We start from the raw sequence: 24,733 nt of genomic DNA on the forward strand, positions 1-24,733 counted from the left end.
GTGAATGACATTAGAATTGATGAATTGATTACATATGATTAACTATCTTCCCTTCATCTTATTTGTTTACATTTATAGGGTTGATATATGATTAAGGCCTTTCTATATAAGGTCACAGTGAGTATACCGGCTGACAGCCTGTGAGAGATATTGGGAGAGGTTGGAAAAGTGGGGTTTGGGGATTTTGAAGGTTTCTGGATGTTCCCCTGTGTTCCCCCTCCTGAAAAATCCTAAAAACATAGTTTTTACCGTTTGGGAAGTGTGAAAAATATCACTATTTTGATGTAAATTTTTTGATGGCGGCCATCTTGGATTTTTAGCTATCTTTTTTTTCCTTAAAGTTCCCTGCTTCTTCAAAACTGCAAATTTTGCCTGGAAACCTGCTGGGATGGAGTTTCTCAAGTTTATTTATTTTTGATACACTGTCTATCAAAATACATGTCTAGACGGTGTACATTATAAAAAAATTATAGGAGACAGTTAAAATAAGTAAATAAAAACATTTTATCAAATATTAAAAATACTTGACAAATTCAGATTAACATACATGAAATGGAAGGAAAGTAGGGGAGGGAGAGGTTGTTTAAAATACATTGAAGTAAAATTAATAAAAAAAGGACGGTAAGTGAGGAATGATAAAGACATTAGGATTGCTCAAATTTAGTGCTTTTAGGGTGACAGGACAATCGCGCGCCAGACACCAGCGCACCGACAATTGAGCGCTGACAATTTGGCGCAAGACACAAGTGCGCCGCGGGAAAACTTAGTTTTAAAGAGCTCCGACAGTGGGGGGGAACCCCCCCACTTTACTGCATACTGTTCGCGCTGCCGTTGGTGGGTGTGGGGGTGCAACCCTCCCACATTATAGAGAAAACAGAACTTTTCCCGAAAAAAATCGGAAAAAGTTCCGTTTTCTCTATAATGGAAGGTTCCAACCTCCCAAACACTCCCCCCAACAGCAGCGCGATGAGCGCGACTGACTATTAGCCACTTTTAGAGCATCCTTGTGCCACGTGCTGCAGCTGGGGAGTGGGGGGTACAGTGTCCAATTTAACTTCTCCCCTGCTGAATCAGGTGACCAAACGCTCAGCCTGGTGGGATGGCTGTCATTACTTTTGGGGCTCAGCAAGGCTATTACTTCTGTCAGCCAGCCTGCGGGCCCTCTGCAGTCAAAGAAACGCAAATGCAAGTCATCTAAGAATGACTTTTGACCCCAGGAGCCGACCACTGTTTCTAAATTTATGAAATTTTTATGGTCAGAGTTTCAGACCAACTGTTCTCCCCCTGAACAGTCTTAATCTGCCTCCACAGCATCTCTTAGTGGTGTGATGCCACTGGACACTGCTTTACCTCAGCATGCTGCGGCTTTTGCTCTACCTGATCCTGATCTGGAGGACCCAGATGCTGATTTTTCCCTTACTGATCCCTTGTTTGCAGGTGCAGTGCTTCCCAGAGCGGGAGATCAGGAGTTGTGTGCTGGATCTGCGGATCCCTCTGGGGTCTTGGATACTGTGGATGATTCTACTGTCTTGCATTTATTTAAGTTTGCAGTCCTGCCAGACCTTTATCTGAGTCATTGCAGGAATTTAATTTAGTCACTCAGCTGGCTCTGTCCAGTTCTTCCTCCTGACTATGTGGTGTGCGCTCGCAGTCAGCTATCTTTCCTTGGCACCCTGATATGAGTATTCTGGTCTCAGAGCAGTTTGACTCTCTGGAGGGTTCTCTGAAAATTGCTAGAGCTATGTTCCACTTGTATCCTGTGGTACAGGAGTGTCAGCAGCTTTGGGATCAGCCCAGGGTGGATTATTTGGTGCCACAGATGACTAAGCACACCTCTCTCCCCAGTGAGTGTGGTGTGTTAAAGGACATGCAGGAGCGCCGGGTGGATGTGGTCCTCAGGAAACTTTTTGATGCAGTTACTTTAGGTATCAAGGTTGCTTCGACATTGTTGTTTGTAGCATACACCTGTCTCTCTCGACTTCGCACCCTGGAGAGTGAGGCAGTAAATCCCCGTCCTCAACTTCTGATGGCTGGGACAGATTATATGGCAGATGCATTATATGGCCTCATGAGAGTTTTGACAGAGGTGTCAGTGTACTCCATCTCTGCCCGCCAAATGCTCTGGGTTCACCAGTGGGCTGGTGATTCCACTTCCAAGGCTACTTTGGCTAGGCTGCCTTTTAAGGGGCAGTTATTGTTTGGCAAAGATCAGGATGACCTTATGGATTCTGTGATGGACTGTCGGTCTAACACTCTGCCCGATAGTGTCTGATAGTGCTCTAATTTTCAAGGCTCAGGCATTGCAAATGCCAAATTGCAGAGATTTACCAAAGCTTTCAATAATTTCATACTGGCTACAGGCATTCCCAGCCTTCCACCTCCTGTTCTGCACCCTCTGCCAGAAGGGTGAGTGACACCAGGCCGAGGGTTGTCCCTCTGCAGATAGAGGGCTGGCTCTCAATGTTTCTTCCTGCCTGGATGTGCATTACATCCAGCCAGTGGTCCTTGGACATTATTCGGTCAGGTTACAAGCTAGAATTTGCTCAAACTCTGATAGATTGGTTTGTGGACTCTTCTTCAGCTCTCCCAGACAAAGCGCTTAGGGTTCAAGCCACCGTTCAGTACTTGCTGCATATTCAAGCTATATAGCCAGTACCGCCCAACCTCTCGGGCTCAGGCAGATCCTCCATTTTCTGTGCCAAGATAGGCTCAGAAGATTGGAGGCTTATTCTGGAGCTTCAGCACATGAATGTGGCTCTCAAGATTCCTTGATTCTGAATGGAAACTGTGTGTTCGATCATAGCATCAGTGGCCCCAGGAGAGTTTCTTGCCTCTCTGGATCTCACAGAGGCATACTTGCACATTTCTATTTTTCTGGCCCACCACAAATTTTTGCGGTTTCATGTTCTGAAACAACATTACCAGTTCTCAGCACTGCCCTGTGGGCTGGCGACAGAACCCTGAACCTTCACCAAGGGTGATGGTAGTAGTGGAGGCTTATCTGCAAAAGATGGGTCTCCAGGTTCACCCTTGGATGACTGGCTGAGCAGAGCTCCCTCGTTGGCTGAGGGATGACACAGTATAGCAGGTGCTGGAGGACCTGGGCTGGATTGTCAACTTCAGACAGGGTCATCTTGCCTCCCAAACAATCACTGGAATACCTGGGAGTCCTTTTCAACTTGAAACTGACCCAAACAGATGTTTTCTGTAGGTTTCAGTTTACTGAACTGCTGCAGTATTTTGGTTATATCAGAAAATGAACCCATGTTTATGTTGTTTGCCAAAACAACACCCTGCCCCATGCCGCCCACCCTTCTTTGCCCCCTCCCCCTCCCCCCCTGCTGGGAGAGCTCATCTCCCACAGGGGAAAAAAAAAAAAGGTTACTTACTGTTTAAAGCACAGAGTCTGCGTTCAACCTCCATTCTGACTGTAGTCAACTGAGATCCTCATCAATGGAAGATAAGCTCAAACAGGTACCAATAGAAATCATAGAAATAGAAACCTGCCCACATAAGAATAGCCTTATTGGGTCAGACCAATGGTCTATCAAGCCCAGTAGCCCATTCTCATATTGGCCAATCCAGGTCCCTAGTACCTGGACAAAACCCAAGGAGTAGCAACATTCCATGCTACCGATCCAGGACAAGCAGTGGCTTCCCCCATGTCTTTATCAATAACAGACTATGGACTTTTCCTCCAGGAAATTGTCCAAACCTTTCCCAAAACCAGCTACCATATCCGTTCCAGAGCGTAACTATTCTTTGAGTGAAAAAAGTTTCCTCCTATTGGTTTTGAAAGTACAGTACTCCCCTGATATTCGCGGGGGTTCCGTTCCAGGAACCCCTGCGAATGTTGAAAAACCGCGAATATGGTTTTTAGCAGGGAAGACAGGAGAGGGCAGCTGGAGCGGCGGCAAGTAAAGGAAATCACTTGCGGTATGCTCCGATCGCCTCTTCCTGTTCTAAAATTGGGCCTCATAGGAGCTGCTTTGACAGGAAGCTGCTAGTACAGGAAGAGGCGGTCGGAGCATACCATGAGTGATTTACTTCACTCGCCGGCTGCCCTCTCCTGCCCAGTCATTCACGGCCGGAAAATACCACGAATGACCGGGACTGCGAATCATGGACCGCAAATTTGCCAGGGAGCACTGTATTTCCTTGTAACTTCATCAAGTGTCCCCTAGTCTTTGTAATTATTGACAGAATGAAAAACCGATCCACTTGTACCCATTCTACTCCACTCAGGATTCTGTAGACTTTAATCATATCTCCCCTCAGCCATCTCTTTTCCAAGCTGAAGAGCCTTAACCTTTTGAGTTCATCCCCTTTATAATCTTGATTGCTCTTCTTTGAACATTTTCTAGTGCTGCTATATATTTCTTGAAATAAAGAGACCAGAATTGAATGCATTACTCTAGATGAGATCACACCAAGGAACGATACAGGGGAATTATAACATTCTTTAGTCTTGTTAACCATCCTTTAATAATTCCTAGCATCCTGTTTGATTTTTTGGCTGTCGCTGCACATTGAGCAGATTTCATTGTATTGTCTACGACGACACCCAGATCCTTTTCTTGGGCGCTAATCCCCAAGGTGGACCCTAGCATCTGGTAACTGTGATTCGGGTTATTCTTCCCAATGTACATCACTTTGCATTTGTCCACATTAAATTTTATCTGCTACTTGGACGCCCGGTCTTCCAATTTCCTAAGGTCTGGCTGCAGTTTTTCACAATCTGCATGCGCTTTAACAACTTTGAACAGTTTAGTGTCATCTGCAAATTTAATCACCTCCCTCATCGTTCCAATTTCTAGATCATTTATAAATAAGTTAAATAGCACCGATCCCAGTACAGACCCCTAATGCACGCCACTGTTTACTCTCCTCCATTGAGAAAAATGATCATTTAACCCTACCTTCTGTTTTCTAGCTGATAACCAATTCCTAATCCACAACTGAACTTTGCCACCTATCCCATGACTCTTTAATTTTATCAGGAGCCTCTCATGAGGAACTTTGTCAAAAGCTTTCTGAAAACCTAGATACACTACACCAAACGGCTCACCTTTATCCACATGTTTATTCACACCTTGGAAGAAGTCAAGCAAATTGTTGAAGCAAGATATCCCTCAGCTGAACCCATGCTGACTCCGTGTCATTAAATCATGTTTGTCTACATGTTCTACAAGTTTGGTTTTTATAATTTTTTTCACTATTTTGCCCAGCAGTGAAGTCAAGTTTACCGGTCTGTAATTTCACAGATCTCCCCTGGAACCCTTTTTAAAAACCGGCTTAACACTGGCCACCCTCTGATCTTCAAGTACTACAGACGATTTTAGCAACAGGTTACAGATCACTAACAGCAGGTCAGAAATTTCATGTTTGAGTTCTTTTAGTACCCTGGGATGCATACCATCCGGTCCAGGCAATTTATCATCATTCTCGTTCCTAACGGCACTTCTCTAACTCTTTGGGCCACCTACAGTGTGAGTGAAGTAAACTGGCAACCCAGAAGCTTTCCTCTGCTATTGTTTTCTGTCCCCACATAAGCAGGAAACAGTAACAGAGAGAAAGCTTCCGGGTTGCCGAACGCAGCATATTTACTTCACTGATGCTGCCGTCAGCCTGAAGATTTACAGTAGTGCTGCTATGAAGAACGGTGAGCAAGCATCGGATCCCAAGGTGGGTGGGGGGGGGATGAATAGCATGAGAAGGGTAAGAGAGATGCTGGAACATGGGGATGGGGAGGAAAGGGAAGGAAATATGCCCAGACCTCCAGGGAAGAAAGGGAAGGGGCAGATAAAGATGCCAGACCAAAGGGGGAGGGAAAGGGAAGGCAAGAGATGTCGGACTACTAGATGGGGAAGGGGTGAAGAAAAGAGGGATGTCAGACCAGGGAAAGGAAGGGGGAGGAAGAGATTCTAGACTAAGGCAGGAGAAGGGGAAGACAGAGAGATGCCAGAGCACAAAGAGGGGAGGAGGGAAAGGAAGGATGGAAGAGAGATGCCAGACTGTGGAAGGATAAAGATCCCAGACCATAGGAAGGGGAAAGGGGAAAGAGAGATGTCAGATCATAGGAGAGGGAAAGCGAAGAAAGAGATGAGTACAAAGGGGTGAAAAGGAAGGTGAGAGAGGCAGGATATGGTGCACAGGAATGGTAGGGGGTGGGGAAGGGATGATAGAAGAAATGCTGTTAAGATAGATGGGAATAGGGGAGAAGAAATAAGGAGGAGATGGCACACATGGATGGTGGGGAAGGGAAGAGAGAGGGAGGAGATACTGCGCATAGATAGATGGGAAGGGAAAAGATCGAACAGTAGATTTGAGGAGGAAACAGAAAAACAGAAGAAAGTTAAATGTTAAAAATTAATGTCAAAGATGGATGTAGGGCAGAAAGAGAAGAAGGAGAGAGAAACAGCAAATGGATAAGAAGGCCCTAGAAACAGAATTAAGAGCACAGACAGAAGTGCGACCAGAGACTGGGAAAAGATATGTAGAAAAATAAAATCACCAGTAAACAAAGGTAGGAAAAGTGATTTTATTTTCAATTTAGCAATTGAAATGTAGTTTCAGAATTTACATCTGCTATCTATATTTTGCACTGTTCAGGAAGAAATGCCTTTCTTTCTATTTCTCTGGTGGTATACTGCATGCAGAGTCTGGCATCTTAGGGTTTCCTTTTTGTATATTAGGCATCCGTAGTGGGCTCAGCAGGGTTTCACAGGGTGCCAGCTAGGTTTTGTCACCCCGTCTTTTTTTAATGCATCTGTGGTCCATGGGGGTTGATTGGGGATCTGGTTGGGGCTGATCTGCTCTGATTATTTTTGTTCAATTTTTTTGTGTATTTTCTTCATCTTTCAGTGATAAGAGCTCACCTAATTGAGGGTCCAGCTCTGCTTGCGTGGAGAAGAAGCAGACTGAGGGCTGCAGCTGACAGGCCGATCCCTTGTGGTACCCATTGGCCAGCTTGCAGAAGCCTTTTTTGGAGATCTGAGCTATTCCCTGGTATCATTACTCACCTAATGCTTGCAGGGGTTTGAGCACTGGCTGTTAAGCATCTGTAAGGGGGCTCAACAGGGTCTTGCAGGGTGCTAGCTACATTTGGACTCCCCCCCTTTTTAGTGTGACCATGGTCCGTGGGGGTTGGAAGCTCATTCAAACACTGATCAGACTAGAAGCCTGAAGATTCAGTGCTGGAAGGACGTTCTATTTAAGGAAGTGTTTCTTCTCCTTGGGAGCTGAGGTAGGCTGCAGCACATTCCTGAGGTTTCATGTTCTGGAAAACCATTACCAGTTCTTGGCCCTTCTCTTTGGATTGGCGACTTGCCTCACACTTTCACCAAGGTGATGGTAGTAGTGGTTGCCCACCTGGGAAAGATGGGTTTACAGGTTAATATGTGAATGACTGTCTGATTGGAGCCCCATCATTAGCCGAAGGATAGCAAGGTGTCTCAGGCGATCCAAGTTCTACAGAGCTTGGGTTGGATAGTAAATTTCCAAAGGAGCCATTTGACTCCAACCCAGTCCCTGGAGTATCTAGGTGTCTTGTTCAGCACAGCATATAGCTGTGTCTATCTTCCAGAGGCACACAGAAGCTTTGTCTCATTACGAGCTTGCTAGCCAAACCCACTCCGCCAGCAAGGCACTATCTCCAAGTGCTAGGTTCCAGAGCGGCCACAATAGATGTGGTTCCCTGGGCGAAAGCCCACATGTGTCCTCTCCAAAATGCTTTATCACATTGATCTCTCAGATGGAAATTCTCCTGCCCTGGACTCTGGAAGCCCAGGCCAGTTTGGACTGGTGCCTGCATTCTCGGTCACTAACCGAGGACATATCTCTACTTATACCTTCCTGGGTATTTGTGATTTCAGATGACAGTCTCTTCGGCTGGAGAGCTCACTGCAACCATCATCTAATTCAGAGATATTGGTTGACTGCTTAGAGAAAGTGGTTGATCAACAGGCTGGGACTTCTGGCCATTTGGCTGACCATACAGAAGCTGCAGAAGACACTGGAAGTTCAGGTGGTCTGAGTCTTCTCAGACAATGCTACTGCAGTGGCCTATGTCAACCGCCAGAGAGGCGTCTGGAAGCCCACTTACTTTTCAAATGGGCAGTTTCATCTTCAGGTTCTCTAAGTGGTGCACATAGCAGGAGAGGACAATTTCTCTCGAATTAATTTCTTCAACAGACAGACCTTGGATGGGTAAGTGGACGCTGTCTGCATCAGCCTTCCAAACCACTGTTAGTCGCTGAGGTTGCCTGACATTCGACCTCATGAAAGCAGCACAAAACAGGAAGGAAGACAGATTCTTCAGTCGAAGGTCCAAACCCAGAAGTGCAGGTCTGGACGCTCTGGTCTAGTCATAGATGCAAAGTGAGCTGTTGCACAGGTTTCCTCCATGGCCCAATATAGGGAGGATCCTCCACAGGATCGCAAGCCATTGGAGGAAAATCATTCTTGTGGCTCCATTTGACTGGGCAGACCATGGTATGCAAATCTAGTGCATCTTCAGACAGGTCCCAGTCTCAGGCTACAGTCGAAACCAGACCTACTTTCTCAGGGTCCAGTGGTCATAGAAGATCTAGATCACTTTGCTCTTATGGCATCGTTCTTGAGCGTGAGGCTATGACATGCAAAGGGTAATCGGAGGTATTCATTGTTACTCTTCTCAGATCTAAAAAGCAGACAACAGTCTCTGCCTATGCTAAGGTTTGGGAAACTTTCCAGCATCCAGGAAAATGAACCATTCTCTGCTCTGGTCTCAGTGGTGTTTAGTTTCCTCTAAGCCATTCTTGACAGGGGGCTTATGGTGGCATCCTTTAGAGTCCAAGTAGCAAGATTATTGTTTTAGTGCTCGAGACCACAGATCTACACTGGCGTCAAATCCAGACATAGATAGATTCCCAAAAGGAGCACTGCATATCAGACCCTTAGTAAAACCAATATTCTTTTCTTAGAATCTTCATGTGATTTTTAAGGGGCTCAGCCAAGCTCCATATGAGCCACTGAAGGAAGTATCCTTGATGGATCTGAAGCTCAAAATGTTTGGGTTTTTTTTTTGTAGCCATTACTTCAGCAAGAAGGGTCTCAGAGTTACAGGCTCTTTCTTGCAGAGAGGCTTTCCTTAAATTTACTGAAGCTAGAGTCTATTTGTGCATTGTTCTCAATGAAGTTCAGGGAAATACTTTTAAAACCAAATATTTTTTCACTCAGAGAATAGTTAAACTCTGGAATGCATTGCCAGAGGTTATGGTAAGAGTGGATAGCTTAGCTGGTTTTAATAAAAGTTTGAAAAATTTCCTGGAGGAAAAGTCCATAGTCTGTTATTGAGACAAATGTGGGGGATGCCACTGCTTGCCCTGGATCAGTAGCTTGGAATGTTGCTACTCTTTGGGTTTTTGCCAAGTACTAGTGACCTGGATTGGCCACAGTGAGGACAGGCTACTGGGCTAAATGGACCATTGGCCTAGTAAGGCTATTCTTATGTTCTTCCTGCTGAAGTTGGTTTCTGCATTCCATGTAATTCAAGAAGTCAGATTGCCAGCATTCCAGTTCACTGGTTCCAAGAAAAAGAACTGGATTCTGAAGAAGTTTGGTATTAAAAGGGTGCTTCACCGATACCATGAAATAACTAACGAGTTCAGGCTATCTGACCATCTTTTTTGTGCTGATAAATCCAGCTAGACGTGGTGCACCAGCTTCCAAGTCCACAATTGCTAGATGTGAATCCACAGGGCCATTTCCTCAGCAAACAGTCAAACCTCGGTTTACGAGTGCACTGGTTTGCGAGTGTTTTGCAAGACGAGCAAAACATTCGCAAAATCGGTGCCTCGGAAACCGAGTTTGACTCGAATTACGAGCGCCATCCCCTGCGATTCGGCATCCTCCCCCCCCCGCCCGAGCACCGAAACGAAATCCCTTACCCCGATTGGGCACCGGCACCAGCACCAACGCATAGGACATGCCATTGCCCGAAGATCCTCCCTCTTCTGGGCTGGGCGGTGCGTCAAAGGAGATCCTCCCTGTTGCCTGTGCTGGGCTGGACTGGGCTTTGAGCATTTGCGCATGCTCATAGCCTTCTGATCTCGCTCTCTCCGAGATTCTGAATCTGAGAATCTCGGAGAGAGCGAGATCAGAAGGCTTTGAGCATGTGCAAATGCTCAAAGCCCAGCCCAGCACAGGCAACAGGGAGGATCTCCTTTGACGCACCGCCCAGCCCAGAAGAGGGAGGATTTTTGGACACCGGCACCGGCATGTCCTATGCGTTGGTGCTGGTGCCGGTGCCCAATCGGGGTAAGGGTTTTCGTTTCGGTGCTCGGGAGGGGGGATGTAGAATCACAGGGGAGGGGGGACGACGTGAGCCGGGGGGGAGAATGCCAGTTCGCAGAGGGGGATGCCGGATCACGGGAGGGTGTGTGTGGAGTAGCATCGTTGGCCTCAGGGGGGGGGGGGAAACGGAGCAGCGCCGGTAGCCTCGGGAGGGGGAGGGGTTGGACGAGGTGGAACGGATCAAAGTGAGTTTGTCTTCCAATGGGGAAACTCGCTTTGATATACAAGCAATTTGGTTTACGAGCATACTTCTGGAACAAATTATGCTCGTAAACCAAGGTTCCATTGTATATTGTTTCTGGGAAGCAGTTTCCTGTTATCATGAAAGCACATTCGATTAGACACATGGCTTCATCTGGAGCAGAAGTTTGGGCAGTCTTCCCCGAGGAGATTTGTAGGATGGTGACTTGGTCCACTCTACATACATTTTCTAACGTTTACAGGGTGGATGTGGTGGCAAGGGAGGACTCTGCCTTTCAGTCCTCATTGTTACAAGCCAGTGCAGTAGATCCACCCTAGATTTCTGGGACTGCTTTTGTACTTCCTGGTCGTCCAAAATGACACACCTCTTACACTAGAAAAGAGATTAGGTTCTTACCTTGCTAATATCTTTTCTAGTAGATAGGTGTGTCATTCTGGACCCCCACGCTATCAGTTATTCCTGCACCTGCCTACTGTCTCACTCAGATTGCTCTTATCCATACCTGCAAGTTGGATGCCAGTCAGACCTTAAAGGTATGAAGAATAATCTATTGCAAGGACACTTTGGGGTATTATTTGAGTTCCATTAATGCTTCTGTTTGGCTTGATTGTTTCGCTGCTTTGGTTGTTCAATGAACATGTTTGTTATAATTTCAAAGAACAGATTTCTTTATTGGGGAGTTTTCCCGTACCTCTACTTCATAAATGTGTTTCTAGAAGGTGCTATTGCCTGCTTTGGAACTAACTGCAGGGGTCAGCAAAGCCCTCTGTGAATTAGGAGGGATTCAAAATCCAGGGTGGATTCCTTCTGCAAGGCTCACGAGCACAGGGATATAACCTACTCATCCAGAATGACACACCTATCTAATAGAAAAGATATTAGCAAAGTAAGAACCTAATCTCTTTTTCCAGATCACTCCACATCCTGTAATCACAATTAACTGATCCCAGAAACCGATCCATGTGATATTCATATCTGACCAAACCTCCACCTGCCAATATCATGTTCAGATCTTATCCATGCCTGCATTAGGCAGTGAACACAGGATTTTTACATCAATGACTGCCTTTTTAGCACAAGAGGCAGTAGATTTGTAAATCTGCTGAACAGTAAACCTTGCATTAGCTTCTTAATGCAGCTTAGTGAAATGGCCCCATAGTGGTTTTTAAATGGGATGTGCTGATGAATATATGCGGTGTGTTCTTCATCATTATAGTATATTAAGTTAAAGAAGAAATGTAGAAGTACAAAGAATTTTCTAACATATTGCAATAAAATGACTCTTGTGGAGTTAATTTATGAAGCAGCTAGAGTAACTATGAAATGTAAATGATGAGGTGATATTGATGAAAGGAGGGGATTGAGGTCTCGAGGGGCACTGATGACGGATTGAACAGAAGCAGCCTTGCTCCACACATAACTCAAGCCTGTCGTCTTCACCGTTCAAAACCATAATGGGAGGTGGCAGTCTGAAATGAGTTGCCAAGGCAAAGAGTATTATTTTTGAAATGCTTTCACACAAATCACTAGGCCCTCTATACAACTTAGTTTCATGCTTTAATGTCATCAGGATGCACAAATTGGTGTGTCTAATTGTTTGCCACCTGCCAGCAAAATGAACTGCCAGGCAGCCAGAAGGGTTTGATTGTCTATCAGCTATTCAGTAGATTGAGAGTGACAACATCAAAAATTTCACTTCAAAGTCAGAAGCTCCGAACAGCCTTTCATAGACCTCTTACTCACAAGTACTTCTGGACAACTGCATTTTTCAATTAATTTTCAGGATATTGCTACCTTCTGCCTCATCCGTCCTTATGTTTCCATAATTATATCTCAAGCTTTGCAGACAGATTTCTGTGATAGAGTATAGCTGCTAAATTTTGAAATGTCCTTTAATGTAAGGTGTGCTTTTATGTGATAGTCAAGTGACATGCTATTGTGACAGGTTCTGAATACGTTAGTCTTGTTTTCTCAGTTGTAGTGGATATAGGGGCTAAGCAGTTGTTCAGTTTTCTTAGTCTAAAAACCCCTCCACACATCTTTTATCGTGTTTCAGTGAGATGCTTCATAATTTCACATTCTTATTGCAAACAGGTTTTTATGATCTCTTAAAATTTATCATTGTTTATACTGTGTATATATATATATATATATATATTTAAATGTGAATTATCTTTTTGTAAATGCTTATATATTATTTGGTTTACTCAAACAGCATTTTATAGACAAGTTATCTTGCTAAAATAGGAAAAAGTTCACCTTTTATATCACAAATAATCACAATAATTTTTATATTTTATATTTATATTTTTATATATTAACTGGTTGACTATTTTGTGTTTTGTTCAGTGTAACAGATTATTGTAGAATAAGGAAGTTCAGTAGGAAGCAATGATTTATTGTAGTGGTTGGTCAGCTGGGAGGAGTTCACAATTAATTAGCATTTATTTTTGTAGCTTGCTTTTTATTTTTGAAAATTTGAAAAATCAAGAACTCCTTTTACTAAGGTACATTAGGGCCTTAACGTGCAGAATAGCACATGCTAAATTGCCCCCGTGCTGGACCTTAACGCCAGCATTGAGCTGGCGTTATTCTGGAAGAATAGCTCGTGGTGTAGCATGCGGTAATTTTGTGCATGTGCTAAAAACGCTAGCACACCTTAGTAAAAGGAGCCCCAAATGTTCGTAAATATAAATTACTAGATTTGTAATATCTTTTTATGTGTACTACCATGATATCTTTCTCTTTTTTTGATGGAACTCTGTCTGTCTCATGGTGCGCTATGAAAGGGAATATCAGAGAAAGGAAAACATGAAATTTAAAAGAATTTGGAAGCCAATTGTGGATTATTGCAAGATTGTCTAGAACAGTATTAGATATATTTCCACTTTATATAGTGGACTTAACTAGTGCGTATTACACTATATAGTCTTTTTTTCTAATAGATGTATCATGGTATCTCCTGCTCCTTGAAAGATTATATAATGACAATGTGACATTGTTTTTGTTAGTTTCTGATTTGTTCTTGTTTGTTAGTGCTATAATTTATTGATAAAACTTAATAAAGATTACTTGATCAAAAAAGGTAATTGTAAACTTGTGAATCTTGTATCTTTAAAGTGTTTCTACTTGTAAATAAGTTATGTGTAAATGTCAATTTTGCGATGCCACTTTTTATTTCTGTAAAAGCTGTGGGAGCAGATTTGAATAAAGTGGCTAATCTCAATAAATAAATTGATTGATTGATATTCTCAAGGTCCTGAAGGATACACAGTTAAAAATGTAGTATGCTCTTGTATGCACCCGTTTGCAAGTGGGCATACATTTTTTGAAACAATTTATGCAGTACTGAAAGGGGGGGGGGGGTCATTATGCAGGTTTGTTCTATAACATCACATAGGTACCTATGTTACCTATTTAAAAAAAGGGAGGGGTTAGAATAGGTACCTTTTTGACACTATATACTGTAGATGCCCTATTAAAAGATAACTGTGCAACAAAAGTTTTGGGGGCATGAATTGTAGTGGGTGTTCTATAGTGATTTGGAGTTGCTGAATTCAAAACTGACCTTAATTTTTCAGTATAACCCTCTGATTTTTGGTAAAAGAGCATTATAATATAAAAATTAACATTTTCGCTATATTTTCTAATGCTTGGAGTAAATGTTATAACAATCTCTGAAATATTACAAGTTTGCCTCAAATTAGATTTTTATGCTAAAGTATTAATTTTAATGATATAATAATGTGCTATATAATTAAATTATTATGGGTGAGGAGGTGGATATGCAGTTCTCTGTAGATCTATTTCATCATCAGCAATGTACTGTATTGCATCATCAGCAATTTTCAAGCTTTATCAGCACAGTTGAGATTAAGTCGTCAATTTTGTATCTGGATTTTGCTTCTTAATTATCAAGTTGTTGCTTTTGAAACATTTTTGTTGTTTTGTTAGTATAATGTCAAGAAAATGTGTGAACCACCCTGACGTCTTCTATTACGCCTGTGTGGAGTATACAGTTAAGTCTCAGAAGGGAAATATGATTTCACTCATAAGGAAAGCCTATGAATTCTATTTTGGCTGCAAAATTTGAGATCAAGATAAGGTTTGGGCACCTCATGTGTGTTGTAAATCTTGTGCCAAGAACCTTGGAGCATGGCTGAAAGGCATTCGTCTATTGGTGTCATTTGCTGTTTCAGTGGTTTGGAGGGAACAGAAGGACCATTTCACAGATTGTTATTTCTGCTTAACAAAAGTGTCTGGATTTTCTTTGAAAACAAAGAGTCAAATTCAATATCCTAATCTGGAATATGACCTGTGCCTCATGATGACAGTCTTCCAATTCCAAAACCACCTGGAACTTATACATTGGATTGGAAGAAGGCTCTGAAGCATGTGCTGATGAATCTATGGAACTGGAATCTGAAAATGATATTGAGTTCTTGATTTCAAGTTCAGGTGAGCCTCAATTAACAACTCAGGCAGAATTAAATGACTTCATTCGAGATCTTACTTTATTTAACAGATAAGCTGAACTCTTAGGCTCTGGGCTTTGTCAATGGAATCTCTTGTCACCTGAGACCAACATCTCCATGTTCCGAAATCATCACAAGGCCCTCGTGGAACATTTCTCTATGACAGACTCATTGACATTTTGTCATGACATAAATGGATTATTCCAAACATTTGGTCAAAATCATGACCCTAATGAATGGCGCTTGTTCATTGATGCGTCAAAGCTAAGTCTGAAGGCAGTGCTTTTGCATAACGGAAACATATATCCATCTATTCCTATTGGTCACACTATCCACATGAAAGAAACTTATGAAAATTTGCAGCTCCTTTTAAATCATATTAAGTACAGCGAGTACAAGTGGCAGATTTATGCTGATTTTTATTTGGTCTGTAGTTGGGCTACACAAAGTACTGCTGTTTTATTTGTGAGTGGGAGAGCCGAGAGAGGATCCCATTACATCATTGAAGACTGGCCACTTTGTAATAATTTGGGTCCTGCTGGAAGAAAAAATGTAATTCACCATCCTCTTGTCTATCTGAACCAAATGCTATTGACACCTCTTTACATAAAGCTAGGACTTATGAAGAACTTTGTTAAGGCTATGAACAAGGAAGGTGAAGGATTTCACTACATGAAAAATGTCCTTTCATAAATGCTCAGAAGCTAAAGGAAGGCATTTTTGTGAGGCCACAAATAAGAGAATTGCTGAGAGACAGGCATTTTGATAAAGTCTTGCAAGGACCTGAGAAAAGTGCATGGATAGCATTGAAGAATGTAACTGAGAATTTTCTGGGGAATAGGAAGGCACCAGACTGTGTCCAAATGGTGGAAACGATGCTTAAAGCATTCTGTGATCTCAAATGCAACATGTCACTAAAAATTCATTTACTCCACTTGCATCTGGCAAGGGGGGGGGGGTTTCCCTTTTGAAACAGGTTTTTTTGCACAACATTTTATTTGGTTTTAGTTGAACATGAACAGTTATAGATGAACAGAGGTGCACATCAGAATAATGTTATGAATAAATATTCACAAGCTTTAATTAACATACAATGTCAAAGTAATGTGATATAAACACATAACATCAATATAAAGTGTTATTACAGAAATTATCAATAGGTGCCCACGTTTTGCAAAAGCTAGATAAACTGTGATTCTTAATTGCAGTAATGTCCTCATAATTTTGATGGAGCAGAGATAATTCCTTCATTCTGAAGAATTTAAGCATGAATTATCTTTCCAATTACATATAATTAAATAGATAGCTAAAGCAAGCATAATACTGAATAGTTTCCTTTGAGAATCAGGAATATTAATATCAGGGTTTGAGGAATGCAGAAAAATTATCTTATAAGTGATAGACAATGATTTATCAAGACTCAAAATGGCAGAAATGTTGTTTAAGAGACTTCAAAAAATTTGTACATTAGAGTAGTGGAACAGAAGGTAAGGAAGTGTACATGGTTCTTGTGAACAAAACCAGCAAAGGTTAGAGGAGTCTCTGAATTGTATTTTAGCAATCTTGTATGGCATCTAATATGCAGCATTATGAAAAGCATTGATTGACAGATGGATGCTGACATAGTAGATCAACACAACAATAAGGCAGAAATAGTCCAAAAAGGGGTTCACAAAGGGGGCACTCAGGAACTAAAACTATGCCCACCACGCAAGGCGCGTAAAGGCTAACAAGATGATATCAAGTATTAAGGGTGCTCTCAGTGTGAGCAAGCAGTAAGGGGAGACTAGCTCCAATACTTCATAACTCAGGTAGAGGTAATATACCCCCACCCGTACACCATCACTGAGCACCCTGGGCGTGCGATAAATCAAGTGAAAAATGTTCACGAATCAAAAGCAAGTAAATTAACTAAGTGAATAACAGGTGGAACCTGAGCGATCCCTGGATGAACCCTACCAGCCAAAGCCCCAGCGCCAAATCAAAATATCAAAAAAAGTAACTTAACTGAAAAGTGAAGCAGGAACTCATCTCTGAGACTCAAAATGAAACGCTTCCGGAAAACAGGTTCAACCGAGCCGGTTTCAGGGAAGAACCCTTCCCCGCCCTCCAGCCGCCCTCACTCTTTTTCGTCGGGTTCATGGGTTCCTGAAGAAGGGTTCTTCCCCGAAGCCGGCTCGGTTGAACCTGTTTTCCGGACGCGTTTCATTTTGAGTCTCAGAGATTAGTTCCTGCTTCACTTTTCAGTTAAGTTACTTTTTTTGATGTTTTGATTTGGCGCTGGGGCATCTGCGCATGCTCAAGGCCCAGCAGAAGAGGAGGCCGATCTTCGAGCACCGGCACCAAGCACAGGACATGCCAGTGCCCAGATAAGGGTAAGAAGCGGCGGGGGTGCCCAATCGCGTCGGGGGAGGGGGGGTGGATCGTGGTGGTGGTGGGGCACCGGATCACAGGGGGGGCCTTCTGGGGGAGCAATGCCGGTTCTCATGGGGAGGGGAACGCATCAAAGCGAGTTTCCATTATTTCCTATGGGGAAACTCGCTTTGATAAATGAGCATTTTGGATTACGAGCATGCTCCTGGAACGGACTATGCTCGTAATCCAAGGTACCACTATATTTCCTTTTACATCTATGTATTTTGGATGTATTGAAATGATAAATTAAAAATTAAAAAAAAAAATTTCAAAGTGAAATTATGCTGGTACTTTTACTATTAAAATTCTGCCAAGCCAGAAGAATGAAAGTTCTTTTAATCAGTGCAGGCAGTTATCTAAATTGAGCAGGCAAATAAAAACTCCATGAACAATTTAACCCATCAATTTTGCATTCATTCTCAAATGAAAATTATCTGCAGAGATTTGCCCTTGCTTTTTTTGGTTAAAAAAAATTAATAACCTGCTTGGGTCTTAACAAAAGATTTCTCCTTTTTTGTGTCTGTGAAAAAATGTTTACTACATAGGACCCTAAGCAAAAAAATAACACAAGGTATTGCCTTCCCTGGCCTAATTATACTTCAAGTGCACTTTCTTTTACTCATGGGTAAAAATGTGGAAGTGTTTAACTTTTGTCCAGGGAATGGATGGGCAGTTTTTTCATAGCCTATTTATCTAGAGAAGTTGATTTTTTAAAAAAGTAATCTTTGTCTTTTGAAGTAGAGGTAGTGGGACTGTTGGGAAACATCGATCATAACATGATCAAGTTCAAGGTTGAGGTAGGAATACCGAAATGAAAGAGAACCATAGCGACAACTTTCAACTTCAGGAAAGGAAACTACGAAGCAATGAGAGAAATGGTAAGGAAGAAACTTAGGAACACTTCCAAAAAATGGCAAACGGTAGAACATGCCTGATCTTTTCTCCAGAACATGGTGAGCGAGGCGCAAAATCTGTATATCCCCAGATTCAGAAAGGGGTGCAAAAAAGAGTCGAACAAAAGACCCGGCGTGGATAACTAAAATAGTGAAGGAAGCGATAGGCAATAAGAAAAATTCATTCAAGAAATGGAAAAAGGACAAAACTGAGGGGAACTGGAAAGAGCACAGGAAGTATCAAAAAGAATGTCACCGAGTGGTTCGAAAAGTCAAAAGAGAGTATGAAGAGAGGCTAGCCAGGGAAGCACGAAATTTCAAACCATTCTTTAGATATGTTAAAGGGAAGCAACCGGCTAGGGAGGAGGTGGGACCGCTGGACGACGGAGACAGGAAGGGAGTGGTGAAGGAGGAGAAAGAAGTGGCAGAAAGACTTAACATGTTCTTTTCGTCTGTATTTACAAACGAAGACACATCCAACATATCCAACACATCCAACATATGAGCAATTCTTCAATGGAAATCAAGCAGAAAAATTAACATCCATGGAAATGAGCCTTGAAGATGTACACAGGCAGATAGAAAAACTAAAAACTGACAAATCCCTGGGTCCGGACGGAATCCATCCAAGGGTTCTGAAGGAATTGAAGGAGGAGATAGCGGAACTACTGCAGCAAATTTGCAATCTATTCCTGAAAACAGGCATGATCCCAGAAGACTGGAAGATAGCCAACGTTACGCCCATCTTTAAAAAGGGATCAAGAGGTGACCCGGGAAACTACAGACCGGTGAGTCTGACCTCTGTTCCGGGGAAAATGGCGGAAGCATTGATAAAAGAAAACATCGATGAACATTTTGAAAGAAATGAACTTCTGATAACCAGCCAACATGGTTTCTGCAAGGGGAGATCGTGCCTAACGAACTTATTGCACTTCTTCAAAGGAATTAACAAACGGATGGACAAAGGAGACCCCATAGACATCATATATCTAGATTTCCAAAAAGCCTTTGACAAGGTGCCCCATGAACGCCTACTCCAGAAACTGAAGAACCATGGGGTGAAAGGAGACGTACATAGATGGATCAGAAACTGGTTGGTGGGTAGGAAACAGAGGGTAGGAGTGAAGGGCCACTATTCGTACTGGAGGAGGGTCACGAGTGGGGTCCCACAGGGCTCGGTGCTCGGGCCGCTGCTATTTAATATATTCATAAATGATCTAGAAACAGGGACGAAGTGTGAGATAATAAAATTTGCGGACGACACCAAACTATTTAATGGAGCTCGGACTAAAGAGGACTGCAAAGAATTGCAAAGGGACTTGAACAAACTAGGGGAATGGGCGACGAGATGGCAGATGAAGTTCAATGTTGAGAAATGTAAAGTATTACATGTGGGAAACAGAAACCCGAGGTACAACTATACGATGGGAGGGATGTTATTAAATGAGAGTACCCAAGAAAGGGACTTGGGGGTAATGGTGGACATGACAATGAAGCCGACGGAACAGTGCGCAGTGGCCACTAAGAAGGCAAACAGAATGCTAGGCATAATCAAGAAGGGTATTACAACCAGAACAAAAGAAGTTATCCTGCCATTGTATCAGGTGATGGTGCGTCCGCATCTGGAGTACTGCATCCAATATTGGTCGCCGTACCTTAAGAAGTACATGGCGTTACTCGAGAGGGTTCAGAGGAGAGTGACACATCTGATAAAGGGGATGGAAAACCTTTCATACGCTGAGAAATTGGAGAAACTGGGTCTCTTTTCCCTGGAGAAGAGGTGACTTAGAGGGGATATGATAGAGACTTACAAGATCATGAAGGGCATAGAGAGAGTAGAGAGGGACAGATTCTTCAAACTTTCGAATAATAAAAGAACAAGAGGGCATTCAGAAAATTTGAAAGGGGACAGATTCAAAACAAATGTTAGGAAGTTCTTCTTTACCCAACGTGTGGTGGACACCTGGAATGCGCTTCCAGAGAGCGTAATAGGGCAGTGTACGGTTCAAGAAAGGATTGGACAATTTCCTGCTGGAAAAGGGGATAGAGGGGTATAGATAGAGGATTACTGCACAGGTCCTGGACCTGTTGGGCCGCCGTGTGAGCGGACTGCTGGGCACGATGGACCTCAGGTCTGACCCAGCAGAGGCATTGCTTATGTTCTTAAAGTTTATCATATGCATATAGCCTAAGAGTAAATATATATTTGCTTATAGTTGAAAATTGTGACCTGGTTTTGATTCTTCAATATTTTGTCCATCCTTCTTTTTACAGAAGTGTTGTCGTACCTGTGAAGAAACCTCCTCCAGGTAGTCTAGCCGTAACCACTGTTGGAACTGCTACAGCTGGAGCAGGATTGATGCCAAGCAGTACACCAAATATATTTGCTGCTACAGGAGCCACCCCAAAAAGTATGATCAATACAACAGGTACTATGCTCCATTTTTCTTCTTTGTTGTTTCATGTTCTTTAAAGGTCTATTTATTAAAATAATTTTATTCCATTCATCTTAAATCTTGAGCAGGTACGAAGGCCAGTCAAAAATTAAAGGCAATTGGTAAATTATATGATAACCGGAACAGAGCTAGCAAAATGCCTCATATGTATGCGTACATTGCCTGTTTGATAGTTCATCCACACACAGTCTAGTGCTTGGCCTTTAGTCATGTGACAGCCATGAAGTCAGAAACACAGACGCTTTATTGCAAAATTTGCACCATCGAAGAACAACGTTCAGTAGTTTACTTTCTTTGGGCAGAGGGAATGAAACCTGTGAAAATTCACCATCAGATATCGACTCAGTATGAACATAGCACCATGAATCAATAAAAGGTTTGAGTGGGTAAAAAGGTTTGAAGCAGGAAGAACAGGTGTAACTGTCAAAGGTCGTTCTGGTTGCCCATCAACATCACATGAGCACATTGGCAGGGCAAATGCCTTGATTAGAGAAAACCGATGGATAATGGTGTCTCAATTGACTGCAAATTTGGATATCAGCTATGGATCTGCATTTGCTATAATGCATGATGACTTGGGATACAGAAAAGTCTGCGTACGATGGGTTCCCAAACAGCTTACTGATCTGCACGAGCAACAGTGTATAGAGGTTGTGACCCAGTTCCTGAGATGGTATGAAGAGGATCTGAGTATTCTGGAGAGAATTACCACTGGCAATGAGATATAGATGCATCACCATGACCCGGAGAGCAAAAGACAAAGCATGGAGTGGAGACATCCCTCTTCTCCGTGAAGAAGAAATTCAAACGTCAACCCTCCTCTAAGAAAATCATGTTACTCTTCTTTTGGGACATGAAGGGGCCTATTCTGGTGCATTTCCATATGCACAGGCAATAATTGAACAGTGAAAATTACTGCACATTGCTGCAAAATGAACTTAAACTTGCAATTCACAGCAAAAGAAGATTAATTTTGTCCAAAACATTCTTGCTGCACCATGACAATATACATACTAATACAGCAGTAACAGAAGAGACAGTGCAACAGCTTGGGTTCGAACATCTTCCATATTCTTAAAGCCCACATCTTTGGTCCTGGTATTTTTGCAAAGAGTAAACTTAAAATATTTGAGTACGCACTGAGTTTACTCTAGAAGGGATAAGAAAACTTGGGTCTAGTGCCATTGATTATGACATTTAAGATTAGTTTAAATGTACATATTAGCTTGGGGTAAGCACATTTTTATGATTGATATGATTTGTAATCTGGGGGTATATTGTTATATCTTTGTTTTTTATTATTGTAATCTACCCTAAAGTGATGGTTGGGCAGAATATGAGTGTATTAAACTCTATTAAAGATGTCTGAGCAAGGCCTTTTGTAAGGCATTCACAGTTTTTATATTTTTCCAGATGTGCACATAAGATACTCTAATACACATCCAGCAAAGTAAAGTTGCTCAGTAATCATCAATTTGTTTCCACCTTCACAATATCATTGATCAGATCTCTGTCTCATTTTTCAGTTTGACTCTGAAGTGTGTATGCTACTCCTGTATAGATAGTCATTACGTCTTTCCAAGATGGTTCACAACACTACTTTTTTTTTTTTTTCTACATACTGTATACTCTTCATGTCAGTTGCTTTATAAAAAAAATATCTATAGTTATAGAGATAGGGATTGGGTCTTGTATACAACCTTTTTGTAGGTATACAACCAACTCAAAGCAGCTTATACAGGTATATCATGATACCTCGTTCATGGACTTGTCATTCCACTGGGGCTTGTGTGCTTCCGAGAAGCTAAAAGCTATGCCATCAGCAGTTTCACTACCAGTAGGGCCTCCCAGATTTCAGCGGAGATGTCAGACTAACGATGTACCACCCATCTGGGCAAAAGCAGAGGGGCAGTGTTGGAGATGGAAGATAGTGGCTTTATGCTGCACAGAAGAAAGGCCCAGCAATCTACTTTTGTATTCTGCTATGAAAGCTTGATGATGATGATGATCATCAAGTTGCTAGGACTCAAAAACGAGTCAATGGCAACTAACGTTTTGTACCTGGGGCAATAGAGGATTAAGTGACTTGCCCAGGGTCACAAGGAGCAGTCCTGGGATTTCATCCCACAACCTCTGGATGCAGAGACAGCAGTTCTACCACTTGACCACTCCTTACATAAAATTTAAAAAGTAGATTTAGATATAGATAGATATACATTTTAAAAGTAGTTTAAACATTGAATATCGGTGTAGCCACTGAAAAAAATAAAGAGATCACTCTATGAGAATTCAGTATCATCTATAACTTCTAAAGAATGCATTATACATATTCTGCTGTTTTTTTATCATTGTGCTATCATTGTTAGTAAAAAAAAATAAATAAATAAATAAAAATTGTAATTTGTAAATTAGATCTTTTAATCTTAACAGAAAACTAATTGAAATAATTTAGGATTATAGTTGTAGAATTAAAATTTGAGTTTTTAAGTCTATTTTGGGACAGGAGCATTGGATTCTGCATCATCTTCCTCTTCCTCCTCCTCAAGTTTTGTGAATGGTGCTACTAGCAAGAATCTTCCAGCTGTGCAGACTGTTGCCCCAATGCCAGAAGATTCTGTGGAAAACATGAGGTATGTAATGCCTGTATTTAATAGAAAGAGGATTGATCCAAACACAGCAGTAGTACAGTGTGTTTCACTTTGCTGGTATGGACATCATCTTCCACCTCCTGCTTGTGCCTGCCTCAGCTCCCTTCTGATGTCACATTCTGGGCCCGCCAAGGCTAGCATGAGCAGGAGGTGGAAGGGTATGGGAGCGAGCAGAGAGGAGGAGAGGTGCCTGCGACCCTGCCAAGATGATGCCTGGGGTGGTCCACACCTGCCCTCTCTGTTACTACGCCTCTGTATATAGGGACTGACCAAAAATCCATCAAGCCAAGTATTCTGTTTCCAACAGTGGCCAATCTAAGTTACAAGTACCCAGCAAGATCCCAAAACAGTAAAATATGTTATGTCGCTTTTTACAGGAATATGGATTCACAGACAGTGGAGCGCAAGACAGAAACACGCAGAGGAAAAAGTTAAAGAGCTCCGACGGGGGGGTTGGGGTGGCAACCCCCCCACTTTATTGGTTAGTGTTCGTGCTGCTGTTGGAGAGGGGTTCGGGGGGTTTGAAACCTCCATTATAGCGAAAACGGAACTTTTTTGATTTTTTTCTGGAAAAGTTCTGTTTTCTCTATAATGTGGGGGGTTTCACCACCCACACCCTGCCGCAACGGCAGCGCGAACACTAACCAATAAAGTGGGGGGGGGGGGTTGCCACCCCAAACCCCCCATTGGAGCTCTTTAAAAATTAATTTTCCCCCACGCGCTTCTGTCTTCTGTCGAATTGTCGGCGCGCTGGCGTCTGGCGCATGATTATCCCGTCACCGGAATATGTGATGGATTTTTGTAAACCTTTTCTAAACCCAGCTATGCTAACTGCTTTTACTACATTCTCTGGTAACTAGGTGGGCCATTTGACCCTTATCTCCCTTCATATTTCTATGTAACAAATGACAGAGTTTTATTACGCATTGAGTAGAAATATTACACATTGAGAAGAAATATTTTCTTTGGTTTGTTTTAAATTTACTGCTTAGCAGCTTCATTTTGTGCCCATTAGTTATTGTATTTTTTGAAAGTGGAAACAAGTGATTCACATCTACCTGTTCCACTCTACTCAGTATTTATAGACCTCTATATCTCCTCTCAGCTGTCTCTTCTCTAAGCTGAAGAGCCCTAGCCACTTTAGCCTTTCCTCATAGGAATGTCACCCCATCGCCTTTGTCATTTTTGTTGCCTTTCTCTGTACTTTTTGTAATTCTGCTATTTTTTTTAGATGTGTTGACCAGAATTGCATACAGCTTTCAAGGTGGAGTCACACTATGGAGTGGCACACAGGCATTATACAAACATA

The 24,733-nt window shown here is 42.3% G+C and overlaps 1 protein-coding gene across 1 annotated transcript in view; it reads left to right on the forward strand.

The window, feature by feature from the left end:
- Positions 1–24,733, forward strand: part of NBEA (neurobeachin) — an 812,633-nt gene that overhangs the window by 269,032 nt on the left and 518,868 nt on the right. Inside the window, 2 exon segments of the mRNA XM_033948014.1 lie at positions 20,595–20,749; positions 23,280–23,406. Of these exon segments, the coding sequence (XP_033803905.1) occupies positions 20,595–20,749; positions 23,280–23,406 (282 nt within the window).

The sequence above is a fragment of the Geotrypetes seraphini genome, chromosome 6 (genome assembly GCF_902459505.1).
Source record: "Geotrypetes seraphini chromosome 6, aGeoSer1.1, whole genome shotgun sequence".
Taxonomy (NCBI): Eukaryota; Metazoa; Chordata; class Amphibia; order Gymnophiona; family Dermophiidae; genus Geotrypetes; species Geotrypetes seraphini.